Source organism: Lacerta agilis, chromosome 14 (genome assembly GCF_009819535.1).
Source record: "Lacerta agilis isolate rLacAgi1 chromosome 14, rLacAgi1.pri, whole genome shotgun sequence".
NCBI classification, from domain to species: domain Eukaryota; kingdom Metazoa; phylum Chordata; class Lepidosauria; order Squamata; family Lacertidae; genus Lacerta; species Lacerta agilis.
This window is the reverse complement of record NC_046325.1, coordinates 1,273,390-1,289,079: the sequence shown is the minus strand read 5'-3', so window position 1 is coordinate 1,289,079 and position 15,690 is coordinate 1,273,390. Positions and strand designations below refer to the sequence as shown.

At 46.0% G+C, this 15,690-nt stretch overlaps 1 protein-coding gene across 1 annotated transcript in view; it reads right to left on the bottom strand.

Moving 5' to 3' along the window:
• Positions 1–505: 505 nt before the first annotated feature.
• Positions 506–15,690, bottom strand: part of PLD2 (phospholipase D2) — a 35,248-nt gene continuing 20,063 nt past the window's right edge. Inside the window, exons 15-25 of the mRNA XM_033170150.1 lie at positions 15,496–15,628; positions 14,501–14,619; positions 13,829–13,945; positions 12,891–12,995; positions 11,017–11,105; positions 9,322–9,435; positions 7,865–7,914; positions 7,238–7,372; positions 6,968–7,121; positions 1,193–1,304; positions 506–915 (exon numbers count right to left, since the gene is read on the bottom strand). Coding sequence (XP_033026041.1) covers positions 691–915; positions 1,193–1,304; positions 6,968–7,121; positions 7,238–7,372; positions 7,865–7,914; positions 9,322–9,435; positions 11,017–11,105; positions 12,891–12,995; positions 13,829–13,945; positions 14,501–14,619; positions 15,496–15,628 — 1,353 coding nt within the window. The 3' untranslated portion in view covers positions 506–690. The remainder of the gene's footprint in view (positions 916–1,192; positions 1,305–6,967; positions 7,122–7,237; positions 7,373–7,864; positions 7,915–9,321; positions 9,436–11,016; positions 11,106–12,890; positions 12,996–13,828; positions 13,946–14,500; positions 14,620–15,495; positions 15,629–15,690) is intronic.

Genomic DNA, 15,690 nt, shown 5'->3' with positions numbered 1-15,690 from the left:
TCACTGTATAGACTATTTGTGTAGAATTGTAGCAATGCAGGGAGGAATATAGGAAAGGAAAAAAGTTGAATAATGTGTAATTAGAATTAACTATTGTTTTTTGTTTCCTCTGCTTGTGTCTCTCTTGCATTGGTAGAAGCTACTTACGTGACTATACACTTAGTCTTACCCTTTTTTCCTTCTCTTTTTTCTTTATTTTTTTTTTTCCTTTCTCCTTTTCAACTTTTTGTGGTTTCTATTTTTGTTGTTTTTGTTTTTGTTTGTTTGTTTGTTTTTTATCTTTTGTGGTTGTTGCTATTCCTTTGTATTTGTACCTACGAATGGTTTTCAAATTTGTTGTGAAATTGTTAAATCTAAATAAAGTTTATTAAAAAAAAGGAATACAAAATTAGTGCTGGTGGAAGAGATGCATTTTGTGGCTTTAAACCAGGTTGGCGAAAGGCCTTAAACCAATTCATGTCTCCTGGGGGGGGGGCGCAATGGCGGAAGTCACCCCCGAGGGTGGTGTCTCATCACCCACATCTGGCCGAAGACAAGAGTCATTCCTTGTCCAGAAAAGCCGGACCTGCAAATGCACCCTATCAGTCCTAAGGGGGAGAGAGGCTCACGGGTCGCGCACAGAGTGCAAATGCTCTCTTCTCTGTGTGTCTCCTCTTTTTTTTCCCCTCGGGGCTCCCCCCGCCTGCTGCGTCAAGTCCACACCTCCACGGGGATCATGCCCTCCTTGCTGTTGAGAGGGGGCAGGAGATACTCCTCGGCCAGGAACTCCAGAGGAAAGTGGACCAGGTGGCCCTGCACCTTCTGCAGGTGGTCCCGTGCCAGGATGGGGCTCTCCGAAGCCAGGCTCGTCTTGCTGATGTGATTGTGCAGGTCCTTCCGGGACTTCACAGCGTCGGTGGGGAGGCAGGAGAAGACCTGGCAGAGAGGAGGAGGGATTGCGGGGAGAAAGAGAAAAAAATGCTCAACATTAAGGCGCAGGCCCTATTGTTCAAGGAGGTACAGTCCTGGTGCTGTCCCCAAGGAAGATCCTGGTCCAAGGGAAAGCTATGGGGCAGCAATGGGGAACCTAAGACCCTCCTTCCCGGGAGGATTTTAAGCAGAGGTCGGGTGGCTGCCTCTCCAGGACGCTTCCATCGTGATTCCCGCATTGCCGGGGGCTGGTCTGGATGACCCCTGGGGGTCCGCTACACACCTTGTCGTAGATGCTGGTGTTGGACGAAGCTGTGGCTTCCCAGACATCCCAGAAGAAACGGTCGCTGAGAGGGTCTTGAATGTCCAGGTCAGAGTCCACCCCCAAAACGCACCTGCCAGCGGGGTAGGAGAAAGGAGTTTTGCCCAGGTCAGCGACACACGAAGGCGCTTCAGCCCCCAGGCAGACTACCGTATTTTTCGCTCCATAGGGCACACCGGACCATAGGGCGCACCTCGTTTTTAGAGGAAGAAAAAAGAAAAAAAAATTTTCTGGTTTTCCTCCTCTAAAAGCCCTGTTTTTTTGAGGATCAGCTAAACGTTTTGCAGCTTTTTTGCAAAGGGAAAAGCTCTGGGTTTTTTTGAGGATCAGCTAAAAGTTTTGCAGCTTTTTTTTACAAAGGGAAAAGCCCTGGGTTTTTTTGAGGATCAGCTAAAAGTTTTGCAGCTTTTTTTTTGCAAAGGGAGAAAAGCAAAGTTCCTTTTGCAAAGGGGGAAAAGCAAAGAGGAAAAGCCCCATTTTTATGGGGTTCAACTCACATTCCTGCAGCTTCTGAAGGAAAGGGAGCCATTTCTACAGTTTCCAGACAGATAATCTAATCAGCCAGTCCCATGTCGCTGGGGAAACAAACAGCCTCCCTCTGCAGCACATTCAACAATGGAGGCCTGGGCAAGGGGGCAGGGCTGAAAGGGAGCCGGGACTCTTATCTCTCTCCCGATCTCTTGCTGATCAGCTGCTGAGCGGGGTCCTTTCAACACCCCCTTTTCTCTTTGTAAAATAAAAAGCACTATCTGCTTTTGGCCCCATGGCAATTCGGCTCCAGGGACCACCATTCGCTCCATAAGACACACAGATAACTCCCCTTTTTAGGAGGAAAAAGGTGCGTCTTATGGAGCGAAAAATACGGTTTTTGTTCTCCGCTCTGACTGGCAGTCTAGTGACATTTAATTCAATAGAGAGAAGAAATATAATATTACAGAAAGCTAGAGAAGGCAAATTAATTATGGATGGAAAGAAAATTGTGGTGTTCAGAGACATCCCAAATCATTTTTTGAAAAAGAGGAACGGATATAAAGAGTTAACTAATATTCTAAATGCAGAGAAAATAAAATTTCGTTGGGAATATCCAGGGGGAGTTTCGTTCTACTATAAAGAAAAGAAACATAAGATAAGGTCAGAATTAGAATTAAAGAAATTTGGAAGAAGATATAAAGAACTCCGTAGAGGGACAGAGGAAGAAGACGAGGATGAAGATGAGGAAGAAGTTATTGAAAAAGAACAGATACAATCAACAGCTGAGAATTAATTTCTGAAACTCTCTAATAAAAATATTTAATTGAGCATAAAAAATGACTATAAAGTGTATATCATGGAATACAAATGGCTTGAACGATAAGGCCAAGAGGAACAGGGTGTCTCATGTTTTAAATAAATTGAATGCAGACATAATATGTCTGCAAGAAACCCACATTACTAGGAAACACAATAGGGTTTTGAAAAATTATAAATTAGGAAACGAATTTATATCATCAGATGTACAAAAAAAGGGGCGTGGTGTTATATATTAAAAGTAAATATTCAGCTCAACAAAAATTTAAGGATAACGAAGGAAGGATTATAGGAGTGGAAGTTCAGTTGGAAGGCCAGACGTTTTTGGTGGTGGGGATTTATGCTCCAAATGATAAAAAAACTGAATTCTATGAAAAATTTAAAAAAATCTTGATAGAGCATGTGGAGTATAAAACCATAATAATGGGTGACTTCAATGGAGTTCCCTCAGCAGAAATGGACAGGTCGAGTAAGAAACAGAAAATAAATTTAGGGAAACTACCAAGGACTTTTGAGCAGATAATAGAACAGAACGAAATAGTGGATATATGGCGTTTTAAAAACCCAACGGTTAAACAATTCACCTTCTACTCAGAACCAAACCAAAGTTGGAGTAGAATAGACCAGATCTGGATCTCTAAAGAATTAACAACTAAAGTTAAAAGGGCAGAGATACTACCGAAAATTATATCAGACCACAATGCGGTCATGTTAGAGCTCGAAAATTTAAGACCTAAACAATCGAGTTGGCGATTGAATGAAAGTATTTTAGATAACAATGAAATTCTTGAAAGAGCTAAAGAACAGTTGAATACATACTTTGAATTAAATTTGAACAAAGGGACTGACATAAATGTGGTCTGGGACGCCAGTAAGGCGGTTATGAGGGGGTTTTTTATACAACAAAGCTCTATACTCAAAAAGAAAAGAGAGAAAAATAAGGAGGAGATATTATCTAAAATAAAGGAAGTAGAAAAACGAATTACAGAAAAACCGACAGACTTAAAACTAAAACAAACTTATAAGTTGTTACAAATACAAATTAACACTTTGATAAATCAGGAAGTGGAATGGAGAATAAAATTATTAAAACAGAAGCATTTTGAAACTGCAAATAAGGCAGGGAAATGGTTATCATGGAAATTAAAGAAAAGAAGGGCACAGAGTACGATCAATAAACTGATTGATAATAATACAATAGCGGACAAACAAAAAGAGATAAAAAACATCTTCCTCAAGTATTATAAGGAGCTATATAGAGCACCAAAAGAATCAATTGACAAGATAAAAAGTTATTTACAGCAACATAAATTAAGACAGTTGACACAGGAGGAAATTGACCTACTAGAGAAGCAGATTACGGAAGAAGAAATTTCAGAGGTAATAAAACAAGGGAAAAATGAAAAAGCCCCTGGACCGGATGGTATCTCAATAAAATATTATAAACAACTAAATCAGCAGCTGGTCTCACCACTGAAAGAAGTTATGAATAATATTTTGGAAAAGGGACAGTTGCCTCGGTCTTGGGAAGAGGCACATATTACGCTTATCCCAAAGCAGGATTCTGACCATACAAATGTAAGGAACTATAGGCCAATATCACTGTTAAATAACGATTATAAATTGTTTACTAGCATCTTGGCCTTAAGACTGAAAAAGATTTTGACGAACTTTATCCACCAGGACCAGGCGGGTTTTCTTCCTGGGCGGCATGTGAAAAATAATATACGAACAATGTTGAACATCATTGATTACCTAGATTTGAGGATTAATAAGCCAGCAGCACTAATTTTTTTAGATGCTGAGAAAGCATTTGACAACCTGTCTTGGACCTTTATGAAAACAAATTTGGAAATACTAGGATTTGGCACTAAATTTAGAAGAGGTATAGATGCGATATATAAAGAACAAAAAGCGAGTTTAATTGTAAATAATGATTTGACGCAAAATTTCAATATTAGTAAAGGTACAAGGCAAGGTTGTCCACTCTCTCCTCTTTTATTTATATTGACTTTGGAGGTCCTATTATAAAGGATTAGAACATCAGCGCAAATTAAAGGCATAAGATATGGAATTAAAGAATATAAAGTCAAAGCATATGCTGATGATATTGTTATCACAATTGAAGAACCACAGTTATGTATTGGAGAGACCCTGAAGGTAATCACGGAATTTGGTGATCTGGCAGGCTTAAAAATCAATAAAAATAAAACAAAAATGATGATTAAAAATCTAAAGGGACAATATTTAGAACAAATCCAAAGAGATACGGAAATTGAGATTGTTAAAAAGATTAAATATCTAGGTATTTGGTTAAGTCAAAAAAATGTAAACTTATTTAATGATAATTACGTGTCGCTCTGGAAAGAAATTAGAAATAAGTTAGAAATATGGGGAAGACTGAACCTATCCTTTCTAGGGAGGATAGCGGCCATCAAGATGTCGATTCTACCCAAGGTCCTTTTTCTTTTTCAAAACCTACCCATTATAACCAACCAAAAGTATTTCAGAGAGTGGCAGAAGATCATTTCGAACTATGTCTGGCAAGGGAAGAAGCCTAGAATTGCATACAAATTACTAACAGAAAAAAAGACAAGAGGAGGCTTTTCACTACCTGACTTTAAGATCTATTTTGAGGCAGCATGTATTGATTGGCTGGGAGAATGGTTCAGACTGAAAAATATTGACTTACTTGATTTGGAGGGGGTAGGTAATAGGTTCGGATGGCATGCCTACCTTTGGTATAACAAGGTAGAGGTACATAAAGGTTTTTTAAATCATACCATCAGGAAACCACTTTTTCAGGTATGGAGCAGATATAAAGACTGGTTTGAGGCGAAGACACCTGGCTGGGTGTCACCACAGGAAGCCTATGCAATTATAAAACCCGACACAGAAGGGAACTGGTTAACATGTAATGAACTAATAGAGATGGAAAATAATACACAAGTGATGAAGTCATACGAAAAAATAAAAGGGAAGGTAAGAAGTTGGTTGGAGTATCATCAATTGCATAGTGTTTTCTTAAAAGATAAAAAAACAAAAGGCTTCAAACAAGAGAAGTCATGGTTGGAAAAAGAGGTTATTCAAAACAATACAAAAATATTATCTAAAACCTATGATTACCTACTGGAATGGAACCTGAAAGATGAGGAGGTTAAGGTGGTGATGACAAGGTGTGCTATCGACATCGGGCATAATATCGAATTTGTTAAATGGACTCATCTATGGAATAATAGTTGGAAATTTACGGCATGTTCATCATTGAAAGAAAACTTGTATAAAATGATGTACCGTTGGTATCTCACCCCAATTAAATTAAGGAAAATGTTTAAAACAGGAACTAAGTATTGTTGGAAATGTGAGGTACATGACGGGGAGTTTTTCCATCTGTGGTGGACGTGTGACCCAGTAAAGCAGTACTGGGAAATTATATACAACGAGCTCAAGAAAATATTGAAATACACTTTTAAAAAATTACCGGAGGCATTCCTTCTAGGAATGGTAGGAACAGAAATAAAAAAAATAGACCATAAGTTTTTTCTATATGCGACAACAGCGGCGAGGCTTCTGCTGGCCCAGGTCTGGAAAACGAAACAAATTCCAACGGTTCAGCAGTGGCAACAAAAAACCACTGAATATATGGAAATAGCAAGGATGACATCGAGGGTCAGGCAACAGGGAGAGGAAACATTTAAAAACGAATGGGAAAAATACAGGGAATATTTAGATAAGATATGCAAACTGTGAAAGATTGGCATACAACTCAAGGTGTATAAAGTTTATGGAAAATGTATTGTAAATTCTTAGTTTACAAGTGGAATTATTACAACATGAGAGATCTATAAGTCATAGAAGTGAAATTTGGTAAATAAAAGGAAATAGGAAGTAAATCGACGTGCGAATTTTAGAAATAAGATATAAAGAAGACATAACATGAAAGAAAGGAAGTCTACAGATATAGTTTGGAATTGTATGTTTTTATATGTTAATATTTCATTTTGTATCCATTAAGGTTTTGAATGTAAAGTTTTATGTTTGGTATTTAATTAAAATTAATAAAAATTATATTCAAAAAAAAATAATTTAGAGAAGAGAACACAATAGCAGCCGAGAAAGAGAGGCAAGGCGGGGAGAAAGTGGAGAGAGGACAGTTTTGCTCCCTCTGTCAAAATTGCAGCAGAAGTTGTGGGCAACTAAAGAGGGTGAACGTTGGGAGATGCAGGAAGATAAAACAAAGTGCTTCTCCACGCAGCCCCTCGTTGAACTATGGAACTCACCCCTGCAGGAGGCAGCAAAGGCCACCGACCAGGACCCCGAGTTCCTTCTCACCTGCCCTGCTGTCCAGCCAGACTCCCGCAGTGGGGTGGGGTCTCTCTAGGCCCCATGGCCCTGATCCCTGCCTCGGTTCCTCCCTTACCCCTAGAAGACAACCCTGCTGGCACCCACCTGAAGCAGTCGAGGCGCAGGCTCAGGGCAAACTTCCCCGCCTGGTACTCCTGCCCGCCCATGACGGACGGCACCAGATCCGTGTCCTCGACCAGGACGGCCAGCTCACTGTCCCTCTTCCCCAGAAGACTCCGGTCGTTGATGTTGGCGGAGCCTTGGGGCAGGAGAAAGCAGGGAACCGTTAAGGGAAAGGGGGGGCAGCCCACGTTGGATGCTGCAAGTGGCCTCCTGTGGGGAGAGGCGTTCCCAGGGCCCCCCCCCCCCCCTCACCGATGATGACGCGCCGGTCGTCCGCAATGAGCAGCTTGCTGTGGATGTAGACCAGCTCCGTCAGGAGTTTCCCCTGCAGCTCCCCGTGGGTCCTCAGCCCGCAGAAGGAGATGTAGCTCTTCCAGCAATCCCCCACTTTTTGAGGAAAGAGGGAGAGAGGTGGGTGTTAGCGGGACAGCGTTGCGCCCCGCCTGTGGGGGCTTCCCTTTCCGATTCCAGGGGGTAAACTCTGGAGCTTGCAAAGAGCGCGGAAACAGGAGCGCCTCAGAGCATGTGTAAAGAGCCTTTCCCCTCGGCACTGTGGAAGCAGGGGGTCGGAATAGATGACCTTCGGGGTGCCGCCCAACTCTACGATTCTATGACTTAGCCCAGACAGTACCTGGGATTGCAGGAGAGGGCTTTTTAGCTAGGGGCAGCACAGCACAGCCCCACAGCAGAACCACGAGCCCCCTCTGTGCCCCCCTCGGGAGTCCTCCTTCCGACTCTACGACTGGCAGAGAGACACCCTGCCCCATGCAGTCTCAGGCAAAGAGTTCTGAAGTCCTCCCCCCACCCGTGAGTTTGAGGCTAGGAGGGGGGCAGAAGAAGGATTATACCGCCGCCGCCACCCCCCCTCGTCACACTTACTGACTGCCTTGAGCCGGCTGACGATGGATGCCTCCCCACGGCAGAGGGTCCTGGGAAAGAGGACAGGGGGAAATTAGAGAGTGGAGTCACTTAGGGGGTGTCCCCCCCACAAATGCACCTCCTTCCCCACCACCCTGTTGCCCCCCCCACTCCAGATATCAACCCAAAGCACCCTGCTGAGAATGGGGAATGTGGACAGACCCCCCCAGCCTGTCTTGGGGACCCTCCTTGGCACCCTGAGATAGCCATTCAACATCTTAGGGAAAATGGGGAATGGCTGGGGTGGGCTGGGGTGGGCTGGGGGTAATCTACAGTGCAATCGCATCTTACGCAGGGGTTTGCTTCCAAGGATTCGGCCCATACATGAAAATCCTGGACACCCAAACCCTTGGAAGCTGCCCCATGGCTAGGGGGCGAGAGAGGTTGGTGGGGGGCCCAATACTCCCCAAACAAGGTGGAGAGAAAGCATGAAAGCTCTTTTAAGTGGCCCTGCTTCTGCAAAAAAAAAAAGAGTTCTTAAACTCTTTTCCTTTCTTGGGGGGAAAGGCGTGCTCAGTGCACTGGGTCTGGGAAGCTCTGAAAGATCTCAGACAGGCATCTGTCAGGAATGCTTTGATGGTGTTTCCTGCTTGGCAGGGGGTTGGACTGGATGGCCCTTGGGGTCTCTTCCAACTCTAGGATTCTATGATCTCGTGGGGATTTGTGACGCTTGCACGAAATCTCGTGGGAATCTGAGAAGACGGTCAAAACAAAACAAAACAAAAAAATCCTTCCAGTAGCACCTTAGGTAAAGGTAAAGGTAAAGGGGCCCCTGACCATCAGGTCCAGTCGTGTCCGTGTCCGACTCTGGGGTTGCGGCGCTCATCTCGCTCTATAGGCCGAGGGAGCCGGCGTTTGTCCTCAGACAGCTTCCGGGTCATGTGGCCAGCATGACAAAGCCGCTTCTGGCGAACCAGAGCAGCACACAGAAACACCGTTTACCTTCCCGCCGGAGCGGTCCCTATTTATCTACTTGCACTTTGACGTGCTTTCGAACTGCTAGGTGGGCAGGAGCTGGGACCGAGCAACGGGAGCTCACCCCGTGGCAGGGATTCGAACCGCCAACCTTCTGATCAGCAAGCCCTAGACTCTGTGGTTTAACCCACAGCGCCACCAGGGACCAACTAAGTTTGTTCTTTTTATGAGCTTTCGTGTGCATGCGCACTTCTTCAGAGAAGATGGTGTGAGATCTCACAGGGATCTGGGAAGCTTGCACAAGATCTCAAGGGGACCTGCGATGCCCAGAACTTACCCTTGTTCCTCAAGAAAGGCCGATGGCTCAAAGACGGCGCCAGTTACCCAAAGGGGATGTGGTGCTAAAAGAGCTTTTTCGAGCTGTGTCTTTAGTTGCCTTCCACACTCCCACCAACCCATCCTGCACCTGTTTCCCCCCCCCCAGCCCCGCTTTCCAAACTCACCTGTAGGTAAAGTGCAGAATGGCCTGGATGGAGTTCCCTCCGCCCTGGGCGATGTCTCCCTCAAACCCAGGCAGCAGCGGGAGCAGGACAAAGACCCGGAAGGGCTTCTTCTCACTGCAAGTGCGGGAAAAAGCCCCCACCGTGGTTAGCGGCCGTGGCCCCCGGAAGCACTTCCTGGCCCCCAAGTCCCTCGCAAAAAAACTCTTTGCGCATGGCACCGTGGGAATGCCTCTGGGATTGCTTGGGTTTTTTTTGTTTTCCCCATTTTTATAATTATCCCCCCCCCCCATACCAAAACCATTATTACAGAAGTAAATATCAAATAGGGAAAAAGAGGGAGCCAGGAACAACCCTTAAAAACAACAACCAATAAAACTATCAATACTTTGAAACATGCAAAGGTTCAAGTACTGAATGCTGGTTAAAATTCACATCCGGACAGGCTTGTCGAAGCAAGAATGTTTTTCAGCAGGTGTCAGAAAGTATACAGCTGAAGGCTGCCATCAATCGGCAGGGAGTTCCAGAGTGTAGGGGCTGCCACACTATAAGCACAAGTTATACCTGCTCCCACCATGAACAGCATTTTCAGAATTCAGATGGCATTGCAGGGGGTTGGAGTAGATTACCTTGGGGGGCCCCCTTCCAACTCTACAATTATCTATACCTTGTTACTCAAATGCCGAAAACCCAGAAGTAAGCGTTCCAGTTTCCAACGGTTTTCGGAAGCCGAACGTCCAATGTGGCTGTTGGCTATTGTTTCCGGCACGCCTGCACCGATCAGAAGCTGCGCCTTGGTTTTTGAACATTTCGGAAGTCAAACTGACTTCTGGAATGGATTAAGTTTGGCACTTTTGTTTTTGCTATTTATTTTGCGTTTTTAAAGGCTTTTTCGGTTAATTTGCTTTTGTGACTGTGTGGAACCCAGTTCAGCTATTTATTTATTTATTGATTGATTGATTGTATGACTGTAGAAATGGATAAAAGCCCCCCTCCCATCCAAAAATGACTATCATCAGTGCAGATATGAAGAAAAAATAATTTTAATTTTTATCATCTACAATGCTGTCTTATTTATTTTACAGTACAGTACGTTGATTATTGCTTTAATTTTATGGTCTCGTTAGATAGTAAAATTCATGTTAAGTTGCTGTTTTAGGGGTTGTCTTTAAAATTCTGGAACGGATTAATCCATTTTGCATTACTTTCTATGGGAACGCACGCCTTGGTTTTGGAATGGACTTCTGGAATGGATTAAGTTTGAGAGCCAAGGTACCATTGCAATCAAAACAAAGGGCTCCAATAATTAGATCCACATTTCTTTTTTCTTAATTCATTTAACCCTCCTTCAGCTGATCCTATTTTCACTTTTTAAAAAAAGCCAAACTATTTTATAGCTAGTTGGAACCGATCTATCAGGTCTCTAGCCATTTATAAAAGGAATAATCAATGGTATAATCAAAGGAATAATTTTGCCAGGCCGGCATTGGTGTTTGGGTTTTATGGGAGCGCCTCTGAGCCGAGTTAGGGAAGGGAGCAACTTGAACCTGGAGGCCTGGAGTGTGTAAACAATGCATCCCTGGAAAGGGAAGAGGTGTGCACCACTGAGCATGCGCAGAGTGCTTACCCCGCCCCCCTGCTAGTGAACCATTGCAGCCAATCTCAATTTGGGCCAAAACAGTGGCTGATCGGACAGACCTGTGGGCAAGCAGCACTCGGTCAACAATGGCGTCTCCCACAGTGTTGATCACCGAACGCCCGTCTGCGCAGCTTATGAAGAACTGGTTCTGGGGAAGAAAGAAAAGAGAGAGAGAGAGAGAGAGAAAGAGAGAGAGAGAGAGAGAGAGAGAGAGAGAGAGAGAGAGAGAGAGAGAGAGAGAGGTGTGTGTGTGTGTCTGTGCTGCAAAAGAAATCAACAGAAACCCCCTGCCTTTCCCTCCCAGGGCTCCTCTTAGCTGCCTGGGGAACATGGGTTGCATTAAAAATAAAAAAGCAGCACTCTGCCCTTCCTCAGAGACCCTCTTGCTCATCGTTCTTTGCTTTTTGTGATTGATCATCTGCACTCCACTCTGGTTCCAAAGTGGGTTGCTACCTTAAAAGCAGTTCAGAGTGAAGAGAGTTCCTGGGCTGCATGCAGAATGAATTAGGCGAGGCGATGTGCGTGTCAAAATCCCATCAAAGCAAGGAACGTGGTATTGAGAAGCTTCCCAAGAAGCTGTTTGAAAAGCAGCCTCCTAGCCCTCACATCTGTAAATGCTGCTTGACAGCGTGTGGGCAATGCTTGCTGAACCTTTAGAAGCTTCTGGAGAAGCAGCTGAGCAGAATTTCTAGGAGCTAAAAGCAGGACTCCCTTTGCCCTGCAAAGCTCCCTACCCAACAAATGTACAAAATAGCCCACATTGTGCAAAATATGTGAAAATTAGCAAATCTGGATTTGTCAGAGGATTCAACTTTTCTCGGCTTCCCACTATTTAGCGGGAAGAAATTCCAATGAAAATCCTCGTTATTACATACAGGTGAAACTCGAAAAATTAGAATATCGTGGAAAGGTTCATTTCTTTCAGTAATTCAAGTTAAAAGGTGAAACTAATATATGAGATAGACTCATGACATGCAAAGCGAGGTATGTCAAGCCTTTATTTGTTATAATTGTGATGATTATGGCGTACAGCTGATGAGAACCCCAAATTCACAATTTCAACTTTGGGGTTTTCATCAGCTGTGCGCCATAATCATCACAATTATAACAAGCAAAGGCTTGACATATCTCGCTTTGCACGTCATGAGTCTATCTCATATATTAAACTCCAGTAGCTAATGAAAACAATTGCTTACATAAATGGACTTTTCCACGATATTCCAATTTTTCGAGTTTCACCTGTATTTTTGCATGGCTGTTTATTTGTATATATTTTAAAATTTTATATATGGATGTTTTAAAAAGGTAAAGGGACCCCTGACCATCAGGTCCAGTCGTGTCCGACTCTGGGGTTGCGGCGCTCATCTCGCTCTATAGGCCGAGGGAGCCGGCGTTTGTCCACAGACAGCTTCTGGGTCATGTGGCCAGCATGACAAAGCTGCTTCTGGCGAACCAGGGCAGTGCACGGAAACACCGTTTACCTTCCCGCTGGAGCGGTCCCTATTTATCTACTTGCACTTTGACATGCTTTCGAACTGCTAGGTGGGCAGGAGCTGGGACCGAGCAACGGGAGCTCACCCCGTGGCAGGGATTCGAACTGCCGACCTTCTGATCAGCAAGCCCTAGGCTCAGTGGTTTAACCCACAGCGCCACCTGGGTCCCATGGATGTTTTAGGGTGGCTTATATTTGTAATGCCTGATAAAGGTTTGGCGAAGTAAAATAAAATATACTAAAATCAGAGCAGCTCAAAGCAGCTCACAATCGCGGAAATAATGACACAGTATTCTATTGTATTCCACCCACAAATTTGAATTTGCTCCCCGATTCCTATTTCCCCCACCCTTCTCCTTTGGGAAGAGGAAGAGTGTCCCCAAACGGCCTCCGGGTCTCAGTCTCTCCCCCCGCCTTCCCCTCACCTGTCCCTAGACCTACCTCAATGTACAGGTAATGCTGACTCTCCTTGATGACGCTCAGGTAGGCGTTGTAGATCGAGTGTTCGTGGAGGCCGGCCGACCAGCGGTCCACAGAGCGCAACACCTGCAGGAAGCAGAGGGAGGCAAAAAAAAGCAGCTTTGGTTCAACTTCTTTTTTTTTTACGGTTTCCTCTCCTACAGCCACAGAACGACAGCCCTGTGAGGCGGGGCAGCCCAAGCCGGAGAAGGTGCAAGAGAGAGCCCGGCACGGCTGGCCTGGGGCTTCTCCTTGCAGCCCTCCCTGTTTGCCCTCACCTTTCCACGCACCCCTCGCAATTCCCAGACACTCTGTGTCTGAAAACCAAAAACAGGCCTTGCCGGGGTTGGACTAAATGACCCTGGGGGGCCCCCTTCCAACTCCACGAACAACCAAGCTCAAAATCCTAGAGGGCTTTGTGAATTGATTTATTAGCAGCAGTCTAAGTAAAATAAGATGTAGGATTTGATTTAAGAAGTAATATGTTGTATTATGAAGTAAAAATAAATATTAAGAAGTTATATCTGGATATTTTGATGGTGATAGATTTAAATTTCAGAGATGAGAAGTTATTAAAGTAAATTAGAATTGGAAGCAAAGGAGATCCCCCAAGTAGATTCGAAACAAGATTTTTTTTATTAGTAAAAGGAATGTTGGTATTCCAGTCTAGGTTTGTATCTTTGTTTATTTTTGTTTTAGCCGTTGTATTTGTTGATGTTGTATTTGTTTTACTGTATTGTTTTTTGTCTTTGTGGAAAACCAATAAAATCTTTGTAAAAAAAAAAAATAAATTAATCCTAGAGGGCTTTGAGAATATCTTGCTGGAACAGGCCAAAGGGGCCCATCTGGTCTAGCATCCTGTCCCTGCGGTTGCCAACCAGGTGCCCATGATGGGATCAGAGCCCCACCCAGCCTCTCACCTGAACGTTGGCGGTCTGAGCCCCGGGCACGACGAACGGGACCTGCAGGGGTGTCGCTCGAGGAGACTTGGGGAGCAGGTAGGGGTAGTCCTGCCCTTTGTACTTGGGCTTCATGGTCTGGGGGGGGAAGGAAAACAGGAGGAGGGGTGAGACACCCCCCAGAGGCATCTTTACCCAGCAGAGGAGACCATGGAGTCCCAGATCTGCTGCACTCAGGCAGTCTTAACCCTGGAATTGTATTTATTTGCAAGGGGGGCTTATCGGCTGGGGGGCAGAAGAGATATTTGTCGGATCCGCTAGCAGATCTGGGGGTGGTGGGGTGCTGTCCAGCCCCACCATCTCTACACCCCCTTCCTCTCAACATGCACCTCCAAACACCTGAAGGGCTGCCCCACGGAAGACGGAGCAAGCTCGTTTCCTGCTGCTCCGGAGGGCAGGATCCAAATTGCAAGAAGGGAAGATTACGACTGAGCCGCAGGGGGGAATTCCGGAGAGGAAGATAGACTCTCCTTCCTTGGAGGTTTCCCAACGGAGGGGGGACGTTCACCTGCCAGGAATTCTTAGCTGCGATTCCTGCATCGCAGGGGGGTTGGACTGGATGACCCTGGGGGGTCCCTCCCCACCCTACAATTCTCTACCGTTTCTCTACCGTTCTGCGATTCCAGGACTCACCTTGGTGAAGTTCCATCGCTGGATGAAGTGCCGGGCAACATCCTGCGCGGCCAGGCCGTGAACGGCCACCCCAACGTCCCTCCACGGCATCCGCGGAGTCTGGCACCTGTCAATGAAATCTGACCCACACCCAGGCAGCATGATCGGGGAGGTGCTGGGGCCCTGGAAGCCCCCACTGCCTCTGGGGGCGTCCCCCACATACCAGACCCATTGATGGACCCAGGGGCTTTGTTTTGGAGGGAAGGGAATATGCACGGCATAGTAGGGTACAGAGAAATTTTCTTCCCTCTCTCCTAACACTGGATACCCAACGAAGATGAACGTTGGAGGTTTTCTTTTCAGAAAGTCATTCATAACACAGCACACAGTTGAACTGTGGAACTCCTTGCCTCAGGAAGCCGCGACGGCCACCCACTTGGATGGCTTTAAAAGGGAATGAGACAAATTCCTGGAGGAGGAGAAAGCTGCCGGAGGGGGCTCAGATCCTGCTTGGGGGGGGGGGAACTTCCCTTTGGGGCCCCTGGGTGGCTACTGGCGCTGGACTAGATGGGCCTGATCCTGCAGGCACTTCTTAGACCTAGAAGCTGAGGGAGGGGTAACTTTCCAAAACGTAAAAGCAAATAAATTTCTTTTTTTGAGGGGGGGGGAGGGTGCACGAGTACAGGTGCCCCCACCACTTTGAAACTTCAGGGGGGCGCTGCTGTGTGGGTGCTTGTTTATCCCCAGAGAGCAGCCATCCCTCTGGGTCTGTGTCCCCCCGGCTCCCTACACCGCCATCACTCAAAGTGAAGGGCCACTGTGGAGCACCCACCTTGGAGGCCCGAGGTCCCGAGTTCGACTCCTGACAGCCCCTCCAGCCCCTCCTGCCTAAAACCCCAGAGATCCACAGCTGCAATGGACCCCCCGTTTGGGGGCGGGGGAGGAGGGAAGCGTGGCTTTGGGGCAGCTACGCCGGACCTGGGTTCAACCCCCTCCCTCCCGGCCCCCTCACCCACCTTCGAAGGGCCTGTCCAGCTGCACCCAGTCCTTGGCAATGAGGTTGCTGTAGTCCTTGCCCAGCCAGAGGCGCTGGTTGGTGGCCAGGTCAACGGGGGCTTCGTCCCCCCCTGGAAGGGCAGCCCCTCCGCCCTGAGAGAGAGAGGGGGTCAGCGGGAGGAGCAGGCGGCCACCAGCGTCCCTGTGGGGAGGGA